Source organism: Leopardus geoffroyi, chromosome C3 (assembly GCF_018350155.1).
Source record: "Leopardus geoffroyi isolate Oge1 chromosome C3, O.geoffroyi_Oge1_pat1.0, whole genome shotgun sequence".
NCBI lineage: Eukaryota > Metazoa > Chordata > Mammalia > Carnivora > Felidae > Leopardus > Leopardus geoffroyi.
In genome coordinates, this window is record NC_059338.1 from 93,966,068 (window position 1) to 93,979,270 (window position 13,203).

Sequence of the window (13,203 nt, forward strand, 5' to 3'; positions counted from 1 at the left end):
AATGAGAGTATTTGGAGATGTGAAGTAGTAAAAAGAATGTCATGCTTTAATTCAGAGATCCTTATCTGCTACTAAATCCCCAAAGATCAGCAGGTATTAATCTTGCAGCATTTGAATAATGTTCCCATTTTATCTATTTTGTAGTACCCCCTTTAAGCACCCATTGAGCTTGCTAGCCTCTCCCCAGCTCAGAAAACCATAGCAACCTCAGTCCGCACTTCTCCAACTCAGGATAGAGTTCAAGTTGTTCTCCTCAGCCCTCTCGCCATCAAATGCATGGGAAACACTGACCACCGACTAGGTGTCCTAAGACTTCTTCCAGTCCTAGAAAAGGGGCGGGGGAAGGGCCGCGAACACACACACACACACACACACACACACACACACACACACACACACAATTCTGCGTCGTTTAATTGGGAGGGAGAAGGGAAAGTAACATCCGAAAAGGTAAAAGCACTTTTAGAGTTCTTTTGATTGTTCATGATAGCATCTCCGGGTGTTCTGGTACCATCGGTTTGGCCGCCACGCACTGGCCCCCACCTGCCCCCCCCCCCCCCCAAGGTAGGTCCTCGTCTTTATCACATTATTCCTAAAGCTTTCGGTTTTTTCCTCGGTTTCCAACCCGCACGTTCACACATGGGGGTGGGGGAGGAGGAGGGGGGAGAGGCGGGGCGGGAAGGTAGCCGGGTCCCGGCACCGCGCAGCTCTCATTTGCGGCGCTCCGACTCGGGCGAAGTTCTCGCGCAGCCGGCTCGCCGCGGCCGGGGCCGGTCCCGGCGGGCGGCGGCGGCGGCGGGTGCTCGGAGCCGGGCGGGGCGGCGGCGGCGGCGGCGGCGGCGGCGGCGGCGGCGCGGGGACGCGCGCTGTCTCTTTAAGGGAGCTCGGTCTGGGGTGGCGCTTTCCTCCGCGAAGGCTCCTTTGATATTAATAGTGTTGGTGTCTTGAAACTGACGTAATGCGCGGAGACTGAGGTCCTGACAAGCGATAACATTTCTGATAAAGACCCGATCTCACTGCAATCTCAAGCGTCCTCTTTTTGGTGCTGCTCGTTTCTCCAGACCCCGCGCCCTCTCGATCGCTCTCTCGCCTTCCTATTTTTTTTTTTTTTTTTAAACAAAAAACAACACCCCCTCCCCTCTCCCACCCGGCACCGGGCACATCCTTGCTCTATTTCCTTTCTCTTTCTCTCTCTCCCTCTTTCTCTCTCTCTCTTTTTTTTTATAAAGGGGGGGAGGGAAGGGAAAGGGGGGGAGGCAGGAAAGACCTTTTTCTCCCCCCCCTCCCCCCCAATAATCCAAGATCAACTCTGCAAACAACAGAAGACGGTTCATGGCTCTGGCCGCCGCGCCACCATCTTTCGGGCTGCCGAGGGTGTTCTTGACGATTAATCAACAGGTAAGGAGGGGCCCGGGCGGGCCGCGGGGCGGCGGGGGGCGGCGGGGGGCGCGGGCGCCCCTCGGCCGGGCCCGGGGCGCCGCGACGCGAGTGCTGCGTCCGCGCGTGTGTGCGCAAAATGTGGGCGATCGCGAGCGGGGAGCCCTGGGAATTAAAAGTGACTTTCTTTGAAAAAAAAAAAAAAAAAAAGCAGAGGGAGAGTGTGCAGAAAGCCAAGCGCAGGCTTCTCGGGTTTCACATGCATTTTCTTTCTTCCTTTTTGCGCGTGTGATTTCTTTCTTTCTTTCTTCTCTTCTGCTCTCTTTCCCCCCCTTGCTCTTCTCCTTTTGGTGGGTCTGAGACAACTGAGTCTTAGAAACGAGCGACTTCAAACTGCAGTAGCCCTTGGAGTCAGGAGGGTCAAGTTCAGCCGCCAGGGAGGAGGAAAAACAAATCCCCATTTGCCAAAAAAAGAAGTTTCAGGCCGGTGCCCCCTCCCCCCCTCGCAGTCCCACTCCCCCTCGCTGTCTCTTTCTGGCTGATTTTAATTCTCTCCTACCGGGCGCAGCGGAGGAGCTGGAGGTGGTTGGACCCGAGGGGCCGCCGCCGCCGCCGCCGCCGCCGCTGCAAGTTTTCTGGGGCTCCTGACAAGCTGGGAGCAGACTAGGCACCAGCATGCAGAGTAGTAAGTTGGGCGAACTTGGGAGGGTCGGGAGGGTCTCAGAGAGGGGCCTTCGTGGGGTCCCCAAAGTGGGAAAACAGCACCGGACTGGCGTTGGCTTTGAAGAGTTTGCAAAGCCAGGCTTCAAACTTTTTGCCTTAAAGGCCCAGCTGGGCTGGAGAAGGAGGGTGTCGCATCCCCTGGTGCACCCGCCTCTGTGCGGCTCAGGGAAGCTCGGCTGAGGGGTCTGTGCCCTGTCGGTGCCATGTGGCAGGGCCTTTCAGCCCAGGCGTTTCCGTAGGGGCTGAGGAAGGGGCAGACTTCCTCTGCGGTGCGGATGATGCGCCATGTGTCGCGGGTCAGCGGACACTGGACGGTGATTAAGTGCCTGACAGCGGTGGGACATCCAGGGGACGGGCGCTTCGCCTTCTGTCTAGTTCCTGTTTGGGTTCCAGAGAAACGCATCTTTGAAAGGCCAAGGCAAACACCGCTGTCCCTTCAAATAACTCCACGATTATAGGACCCCATGAATAATTTGAGGGTGAGGCGGAGGTGGGAGTTGTTTGAAGTGCAAAGCTGTTTCTGTGGCTGGGAAGGCTTTTTTGTTAGTACCTGTGTGAGATGGTGGTGTTTCCCCCTTTCCCCAGGGAGGTCAGTAACTGTTTTATGGCCCGAAGACTCTAAAGCAATTTAAGTTAGAAGGCGAGTAGGACTGGTGGGTTTCAGAGGGAATCTTGGGCTGATTAAATTTTAGGTCTTGCTTTACTTCCTCGTATCTTTTTAGGCCTCAGAGTTGATACTATGAAAGTTTTTGAGTAAGAGCGATGGATCTTAATTGATGAATCAAAACTATGATAGAATGTTCATCCTTATTCTATTTTGGAAAATCACGGCTAGAGTTTTAAGTGAGGTAAGTGAAGTGAGAAGCTTAGCGGAGAAGTTAAATCGCAGAGAAGTTGGGCCGATTCATTGAACTTTTGTAGATTCATTGAACTTTTGTAAATGCACCAGGTGAAGAGGGAAGGGTCCAAGAGGAAAAATAAGTACAAAGAGAACATACAGATAGGGCCGGAGACAAAATTACAAAGAAATGATAATTCTAGGCCTGGTTGTTGGCTAAAATATGATTGTTCAAAGCAAAAATAAAATAGGAACCTTCTAACCACTACTTCAAAGCCCACCAGCTCTTGAGTTAAAACCTATGGATCTTGCTGGCATCATGTTACTTTCCTGCTGGTTTTAGGAAAAGTTGATCATTTAGAAAAGGCTGCCAGAGTTAAAAATGCAAGGGGCAGCAAAGGAAAGTAATGCGGGCGGCCAGTTCTTGACGTGGACAAAATGAGAATGAAAGTTTCTGAGCTCACTGCTGTGAAGTTTCTTACATGCTGCTCATTTGCTTAGAACGCTTTCTCAGATATTCCACCGCTTAATGTAAAAAAGCAAAGTAGCTCTAAAATGGTGTGGGCTTTTTTTTTTTTTTTTTTTGCTTTCCCCAAGTATGCCAGGGCTGTGAATAAATACAGGGTTTGTATGGGAAGATGAAGCGTTTCCTGTAAGTTGTGATGCTGACAGGACAGTCTGGAAATGATACCAACGTTTGGAAGATTTTTTTTTTTTTTACCTTTAAGTGAAAGTTTATTAATGACATGCTTAATCTTAACAAGTCAAACATATTGTTCTTAGAGCTTATCTCTCCTCAAATTTCATAACTTCCTTTTAAAGCTATACCCCTGGATGAAAACATCTCTAGATTGAGTTAAATATACTGGGCCACAAACGTGCTAAAGTTTGATGATTATTTTTTAATATGAACAACCTGAAAATAAAACTCCTGACGGGGGGATAAAGTTTTAATGCCCCATTATGACTTGATTTCTCTAAATGCGAGGCATTCCGCAGCTTCATTGATACACTGTTGGCTGAGTATTGTTTACCATGAGTGAGTTGATGTTTACAGCTTCCCAAATATATCTATTATATGTTAGGATATATTATGTGTAGAATACTTTTCCCACACATAACAACCGAGTCTGACACTCTCCAAATAAATGGGGGGAACATCGCAAGTTCCTTACAAAAAAGTTTGTCACCCCTTTGAATTCTACACACTGTAAGGGTCTGCTGCTATTTAGATGTTGTCCTTTGTCTGTGAAAGGTAACATTAAAAGTAAAGAGAAGAATGTCATAGTAGTTGTGAGGTCTGAGTTGATTTTAGAGCTCAGCATTCTGATGATTAATATTCTAAACGAGTTAATAAAATTTTTACTTGAAAAGAGGTTAGAATCCATAATCGTGTGCTAATCGTAAGTGAGTTACACATGCCTCTTCAACGTTTTCAGTATTATTTTTACTTTTCTTTTAAGTCACATACTCCTCCTGAGTTTACTCTGATTTCCAGAGTATAGGTCCTCCTGTAATACACATAAGGGAATCTTCATTCATAAGGAGAAACCTCAAAACAGGGAAATGAATGCATCTGTGGAAAAGCTGCTTTTAAGATCTTAGTATTTCAATGATGTTTCTATTACTGGTATTATTATTTGGTGAGTGTGTGCGTGTGTGCGTGCGTGTGTGTGTGTGTGTGTGTGTGTGTGTGTATAGAGACAGACAGAAAGAAAGGAAGAACACAGTTTGCAGTTAATAATCTGCACATTCCTATAAAGACATGCCAAAGGGTGTTAAGTTTTAATAAACTGTTTTCTTACCTTCTTTGTGGAAGTAAATAAACATTACTGAAATTTTTAGAAAGACTTGTGGCAAATTGTTTTTGAGCTAGAATTTTTTTTTTTGAAATCTGTACAAATATTGATAACTGGACTTTAAATGTTTTTTAATAATGCATATAATCTAGAAAAATATTTTTCTTTCACTACCCCTTTTGGTAGCAAATAATAATGTAATAACATTATGCTATTGTGTAGAAAACAAAAATAGACTTTAAGAACGTTATGGGCAGGTGTTTACAATTGATTTAAAGGGAAAATTAGTATTTTTGAAATAAGCGATGCACTTAAAATAAAGTGACTGGTGCACATTAAAACATATTCTTATTAAGATATTCTCTGGTGTGTAAAATGAAGCCATTCATTCAACAGACTGACAACTTTCCACTTGGTATTTGCCTTTGCTTAATTTAGTTTCCGCAGGACAGCTAGTGTGGTAGTCTGCATCTGTTTTTGGCAGGCACAGAAAACTATAAACTGAGACAGTTCTGTCCCAAATAGCTCACAAGTTACAATCAATTTGATAAAAACAGGCAGGTCTTATGGACTTGCTGTCTGTTGTTCATCCTTGGTCAAGCTTTCAGGTAACAGGTTTCTTTCTCTCCCCGTTTTGCTGGTTATAACTACTAATGCCATTGATAACTAATTCTGAGTCTTGTTTACTCATTTATCTACTTTATTTATTATTTAATGAAATTTGGGGAAATTAATGACAGCATATCTAGACTTGGTTTTACTTTATGTGATAACTATGTCTTTTGATATCATCATACAGAAAGTAATGAATTCTTTCTTACTATAATAGGTTTACAATTTATGGAATTGCACAGTTCCCCTTAGGTGAAATGTGAAGAAACTTCCAGCCCTTGCCAAGTAGAAATCTCATCTAATTCTCTGAAGTTCCTTGTAATTGTCATGTATAGAGAAGGCTAATGCTCTTTGCAGTGATTCCCCTTGAAAAAAATTAAGCAGAGTTTTTTTAATAATCATCAAAATTATTTATCTCCTACAAGCTTTAACCAGTGGATTAAAGTAAATATGCTAAAATGCCAACTGTTGTTTTATACTACCGTTCAGTAGCAAACAGTGCTGCAGAGGGAATAACCACTTTTAAAATTTTCTCCTCAAGTGTCAGTGGGTCGTAGGCTATTTGTTTATTTGTATAGGATATTTGATTAATTATATATGACCTTTACTAATAATGTCTTCAATGCTGCTCCTATGGTCAGCTCTAGTATTGTGTTACTGTGCGTTTCAGATGCCTGGGAACCAAACTCACTGGTCTTTCGTTTGGTTCTCTGGTGGGTATAATAACGTAGAACCAGATTTAGTTTAGAAAGAGATCTTTGGGCTTAAAGAGACCTCTTTGCTGAATTTGGGGAAGGACCTATGGATGAAAATTATTTGAATTGTTAAGAGTTCAGGAAGAAGCATGACTTGTCGGGGTAGCTGGAGTAGCTGTTACAGTAGCAAAATGTCTACTTTTTGTCACTCCCCCCACCCCCCTTTTTTTGTTTTTTTGTTTTTTCCAAGAGCACAAATCCAAGTAGCAAAAGCAAAGATGAAATTAGCTATGCACTCCAAATGTGAGGCATCATTGGGAATCATTTTCTGATTCAAAGCTGTAATTAAAATACAAATAATATCAAAATACCCCCAAGAAGACACTAAGGGTACGCCTTTTGTTCCTAAGCATGTTTCATTAAGAATAAGAAAGAAAACTTTTAATTTTTAAAACGTTTCTAGCTCTTTAAAAACCTGCAGTAAATACTTTACAAGTGGCTAGACACCTTCCCTGGTGGTTTAGTTTATACAAGCAGGAAACTTTCTCTCCTACTCTTTCTCTCTTTCTTGTTTTCTTTAAACCAACTGACGTAATGCCAAACTTTGCTTTAAAAGAACAGACAGAAGTAATTGGTAGCTTTTAACTTTTAATAATGTTCTGGATTGGTTTTAGTGGCCAAAATGCCATTTTTTAAAAAAAAAAAAAGTTCAAGTAAGAACGGGCTTGTGGCCTGAGGAAGAAAGGCTCTGTTGATGTAGTTATTTTTATTCTTGTTTTTCAATCTGTTATTAAAAATCTTTCCTGCTGAGCACTGCTGGATTTCTCCAATTGCTCTCTGTGATGGCTGGTGCATTTCAGGTTACCGTAACTTAAACAGTTTTTGGGTTTTGGGGAGAGTGGGTATTTGTGTTGCGTTATTTCTTTCTTATTTGGAAAAAAAATTTGTTTTTGTTTCAATTGACATGAATTAATTAAGATTATCAATGGCGACAGGTCAATGGATGTGTTTATATAAAGAATGCTACACCTGTTAGCAAGAGCCTGAAATGTGGAAGTTTAATTGTGACATTAATCATTTTTATGTGCGGAGGAAGGAAAATAGATGAAACTTTACAAAAATATATTTTTAGATTGAAAGCGTTAATTTTAAGGTTCAGTTTGTTTCTACCGGTGGTTCTTTTATTCTCACAATTTTAGATGATAATATTTTAACCCTATTTATCACACAGTGTTTTTAGTTTCCTTTTTTTTTTTTTTTTTTTTTAAATTAGTCCTTTACTCTCTTCCTAATCTTACACAGGCAAATAGAACTTTCTCCAGTTAAGGGACATCTTGGTGATGTTGATTGGCATCAGGGCAACTTCAGAAGCTGGCAAGTAGGAAAATCTTTTCAGAGGGCAAAAAGATTTGTGCCAGTTTTTCCTTCCTTGGGGAAAGACACTCCATCCAGAAGTGGGGCCCTCCACCCCATTTGGTGGGGCAGAACGGAGTATCGACATTTCTGGTGTGAATCGTTCGTAAGGTTTAAATCTTATGGGTACTTGTCTTAGACTTGGCTTTTAACCCCAAATTTGTTTTAAGAGTTTTTGTAGTTGAGAGTTGTTGTTGTTACACAGAGCACATTTTAAAAATAATACATATTGAACTTAGGTATCACGGAGATACCTTAAAATGTCTCTTATGTTTTTTACACTTATAAAAAGCATTCCTCATATTCAGGGAAGTTGAAGTGCTCTCCGCGTAGACATTTGACAGTTTTGACTTAACCTGACTTACGTCTTTCTCAGTTTTTCTTGTGAGAGCTAAGACTTTAGTCCACATCAGGGGCACTGTTTCTCTGGTAACTACTTCTTTACTTACGGACTTGTCAGGGAAGACCTTAGGAACTGAAGCTAGAAGTTGTTCACATCAGCATGGTGAAAGTGTCTCAGAGTAAGTCTTTATGTTTCATAGAGTTTTCAAACATAAATTTAAAGTTACTGGTTTCTCTGATTGCATTTTTATTTAATGAATGTTGGTTTATTACTTCAAAACTGAGTGAACAGTAATAAAGTGTAGCAAGAAGGAAAAAAGGCGGAGGGTGGTGTTTGGAGCAGCAGTGCTTTGATATCAGCAGTTTGTTTACTGTTCTGTGGTGGGGAGGGGTTGGAGAGGCTTTGTGGGAGATGATAGAAAAAAAAAATCCATCAATTGCGCATATGATCCCCTCCCCTTAAGGTTTACTTAAACAATATGTTTCAGTTTTGCCTCAAACCATTCCGCACCACTTCTGCTCCCAAGAATCCACCACTGTCTGGTTCCTGAGCGGTTAAGGATGACACTTTCTGTTGTACAATGAACTACACTATTGTTTGAACTAAGGTAACATACTTTGCTTTATGTAATTTTTTTTGGTAGTTATTAATAGGATACCTCTAATGTGAGAGGAAGCCTAGCATTGTAAAGGTCTGCAAGTGCTTGAAGTATCCATGATAACTACACTGTGTTTAAATTATTGCTGGTATGTGCATGCTGTTATGGGTGTGTTTTATGTATGGATGTACATGGACTGATAATACATGGATACACCTTGATGGTAGATTCTAATAATGTGAAACCATTAACTCTGCCCTTTTAACATGAATCTTTTAAGGAGTTACATGACCTACTTCATAAAGTCTAGAAGTTTGAGATGGGTATGGAGTCTAACCGTAATGAAGCCATCATTAGCACACTTCTATCTACTCTGAATTTACTAGGAAATTTTAAAAATGACGAAAAGCTATAAATCAAAATGCCACCTTTCGGTGCATTGTTAAGAAATGCTTTTGAAGAAAAATTTTTTAGAAGTCCCATTTCTGCTGAGAGGAGCAGTTAAGTGACAGTGCTGTTTCTGAATATATCTTTTTATGGGATGGCACTTTATAGTTTATACTTCTGTCCCAAAACGTTATGTAGAAATAATATGGAAAATGTAAAGACTCCGTACTGTGACCCAATGCTTTTTTTCCCTAGGGTGATGGATTCTGTGCGTCACCTAAATGTGATGCTATTTGCCAGGCTTGCAATACTGGTTTTGAGGGTTGCTGTATGTCCTATTTCGTCAAGCAACACAATACAACAACTTTGGTATCTAGGTAATTGACACAGTCAAAATAGGCTCTGGAAAATGTTCCAAAAACTTCTAAGTCAGAAGCTAACATATATTCAGTTTATTTAACATTTGAATAAACAGTGACTCATTGTCAGCTATTTAAGTCTCCTATAGTAGATAGTGTTAGAAGGAAATATACAAGTGTCCATAGTTCATATTCTGTTTCTTTTTTCCTTTATTTAAAGGGAGCATAGTTCTTCTATTTGCATTTATAATTGCTTTCTCTGTTAATTACTTAGCATTTGTGATAGTAAGTAGTATAGTATTATGAAGAATAATAAATGTATTCACAGTATCTAATGTATATGTTCCAAGCTTTAGAAAACATTAATATTATATTATTAAATTGAGTATTATAATAGCCAAGAATAAACCCAGTATGGGATGATAGATACACTACACCTGCTATTTTGACACTAAATATATTTTAGCTGTAGAAAAAATATATGAGAAATATTTCAAAGCCTCAGAGCTTTTTTACTTGTAGAATTTGGATAGAATTTGTGAAACTTACGTCAACAGATACTTCTAATATAACATGTGCTGCTTGATTAGATTCTACGACATGGCTTTCAGTGAATTCATGTGAAACACTATTGCAATTTTTCCTTATAGAAGTATATATTATGTCTGCGATCAGAGACATCTATAAATAGTGTAAATATATAGGGCAGAAGTTAGTTTGTGGAATCTATTTTCTCTATTTTGTGATACACCTCATGTGCAAAGGGGTCAGGCATCAGTAATCTTGCTTTAGCTTTATTTTTCTCTGAGCTGTGCCCAAGTGCAGCCTGTGAATCTGTGCCTTCATGTGAACTTAGTGCATACATGTACATACACATATCTGTTTTCTCATTCGTATAGAATGTTTTGCCTTACAGGCACTGAATGGAATTTTAACGTATCACATATTTATTTACATGATTTTAGCCTTTGCAATATCCATTTTAATTACTTGATGCATCCCAACACCTTTTTGAAGGTTAATTTAATTATAATTTTGGTTCTGAAATGAGAGCACGATTGGCAAAACAAATTAAAAACCAACTTCTACTTGTGACTTCTCTGTGATGTCATTAACCAGGCATCATCTTTAGCTCTGAAAAATGTAGACGTCGTTACATCAGCCAGTTACTCTCTCAATACTATTAAGTAGTTGAGAACATATAAAAGTTCCTGAAAGAGATTTTGGGTTTTGTTTCAACTTTACTTTATGACGCCATTAAATTTTTTTGAAAGGGAATCTCACTTTAATTTTTAAAAATACCATTCAACTGATGAATTAAGACTGGTTTTACATATATATATACACATATATATATAAGCATATATATATATGTGTATATGTATATATATATGAACAGAAGAGAGATTTAGATACTGTAGAATCCATTTATATACATATATATATATATTTAATCAAGGCTCATGTTACTAATTTTTCTCAGTCCATGTTAGCCTAATTGTTGAATTATTAATAATTCTTTATCAACACTTAGTGGATGTACCTCTGAGGTCCTTTAAAATCGGTATTTACTGTATCTGGAAGCCGAATTTTTATGTTAATAAATCGACTTAATTGTGAATTGGAAAAACACAAGTGATTATATTTAGTATCATCTTTAACTTATTATTGGAAGTATACTCTTTAAAGATTGCAAATTTTTCACCTCTGTTCTGCAAACTTAGGTAAGTTTTAGAGAATAACTGAGTACAAGTGGCCAGTGTAAGCAATTGCATCCAAATAAGGAGTAATATGAAGCCTTATATTCTGTAACTTATAAACAGATCCTAAGAGTTGTTTCTCCTTTGCATTTACAACAAATTTGTATTACATCCATTGAACGTAAGATGTGGTAAATTACTATAAGAAACTCACTGTCATCTAGACCTCAATTTCTGTGAACTGTTTATTTAACTCTCTATCCCATAACTGTTTATCCTACTTTTAAATGTCCCGTTCTTAAGGCAATTTATGTTCTTGAAAGAGTGTCCTAATTATTTACATTTTACTTTTTCTTTGTCTTCTGATAAACTTTAAGTAGGAAAACCATCACTTGTAAGATTTTAGGCTGACAGTAAAAATCATCATGCACACATTTTATGTACAAATATACGTGCTTGCGTGTTCACTTGGTCAGACGTTTAACTCTTTAGTGTTACACATATTTGTGTGTACTTATGTATTTTTACTTCAGAAGAGTTCAGTACATCATTGTTAATGTTTAAGCATGTGCTTCCATGCTCTTCACACTCCCTGAATAATTCAATATATCATTGGCAATAATAAACATTTAAAGATGAGACCAATAATGAATAGAAATGGAAAAATAGGGGGGTAGATATGAGTGTAAGTAGGTTTTCCTTCTTTTTGTTTGTGTCATGTTCAGTTTCTATCTAAAAAGATATGTATGGATATATATATACCTATATATATCCATATATATCTGTATCTGAACAGAAGAGAGATTTAGATACTATACAATCCATTTAACATAAGTAAGGAACTATTGCAATATGTGACTTTATTTATTTATATATTTTTGTCATAGGAGACTTTGACCTCTGCCTGTGGTACTTGGGAATTTTAGATAAACCCCATTGGGGTCACACTCATCAGTTCCGGCTTTGCATGACATAAAGCATTCCCTAGTTTCTGGTGCACTACTGTGCTGTTTTCCTTCAGGACTGGAAGTCCTGTAAGTTAATTTGGCGTTTGAAAGCACTACTAGAATTTTTCCTTTTTGAAAATCCTCTGGATGGCTTTCAGAGGAGTAAGTAGAGATCACGGGCAGCATGATGTCGTTCATTTCAGGATGCTAAAGAAAGTTATGCTGAGACCAAGCATGCTTCCTCTGGATTATTCTGTGCGTTATTACCATTTTTTTTCCTTCTTTGGGATCTATATTTCAACTTAAGGGGGAATAGAGATTTTTACTTTTAGTGGAAAAATATGCCAGCTCTAGGGTTTTTTACCTACATTTCTTTATAATATGTATATTGGGGGGACGTTAAGAAGAGAAACTTGGGTACTATAAAATAATAATATTATTTTGCTGTCTGCAATTGAACAGGCCCTTGCCATTCCATTTCTATGAGGAAATGCATTGAAAAGAATAAAGTTGTGGTATAGTTTTGAAATGACTGGAAGCACCAACTGTGACACATTTCTGGCAAATAGATGAAGACAGTGTTAGTGCCTCCACCAAACTGTGTACTCCAAGTTGACAAATATGAATTTGACCATTTGATCACAGATAATATTTGAAATGCATGTGTCCTGGTTCAGGGAAGGGAGTACTTAAATCATCCTCACCATCAGTATGCTTTAGATTTGCAAGAAATACAATGCCAAGTATCGTGTTGTCAGACCTTCGAGATTTTTAGTAAAGAGTTTTGCTTGTTTATAGAAGCTTACATTCAGCGACATTGAGCACAGACTGCCTAACGTATTTGTGCATTGAGCTCTAGTGAAGTTCAATAGATGATTGTGTTTCCATCGAGATTTAGGGAGCAGTGCACTAGAATAGTAGCCATCTACTAATGATGGTTCTGAGGTTTGGATGGTGTAACTGATTTTTAGGAGCTATGGCATAAATATAATAATAGGTAGAAATATTTAGAGTGATTACCTTTTATAAAAGTTAGTTCTGTCTTTCATGTCTAGGAAAATATAGCAGTGAATGTTTGCTTTTTGTATGTTTTGTCTCCAAGCAGAGGAAACTGACAGTTTTATGTTTTAAGTGCCGAAAGTTGTTCTTGGCTAAGCAGTCCCTGAGTTAATCACTGGGATGTTAACTTGAATTTTTGTCTTTGAAAAGTTTTCGAATTTTAAAGCGAAATACGCTTCCATTATTTCCAAATTGACATCCTGTGTTCTGGATTGGTTTTTAGAGAACTGTTTTCCAAATTCTCTTGGATCGCTTGAAGTCCATTGATTTTGAAATATTTAGTTTAGTTTTTTTTTTTTTAAGCTTTTCAGAAAGGAGAGGAAAAACTTCATCTTTTTAGGTTTTTTTCTTTA

At 38.9% G+C, this 13,203-nt stretch overlaps 1 protein-coding gene across 5 annotated transcripts in view; it reads left to right on the top strand.

Annotated features, from left to right (window-relative positions):
- Window positions 1-859: 859 nt before the first annotated feature.
- TRPS1 (transcriptional repressor GATA binding 1) overlaps window positions 860-13,203 on the top strand; it is a 258,348-nt gene continuing 246,004 nt past the window's right edge. For 3 of the 5 annotated variants that reach the window (XM_045453862.1, XM_045453864.1, XM_045453866.1), the window contains exon 1: window positions 860-1,398. Coding sequence is in view for 1 of the 5 variants with exons in the window: in XM_045453865.1 (XP_045309821.1) it covers window positions 2,053-2,062 (10 nt within the window). In the remaining 4 variants the exon portion in view is untranslated. Of the gene's footprint in view, window positions 1,399-1,570; window positions 2,063-13,203 lie in introns of those variants that run through there. The other 2 variants (XM_045453863.1, XM_045453865.1) reach the window with 1 other exon arrangement.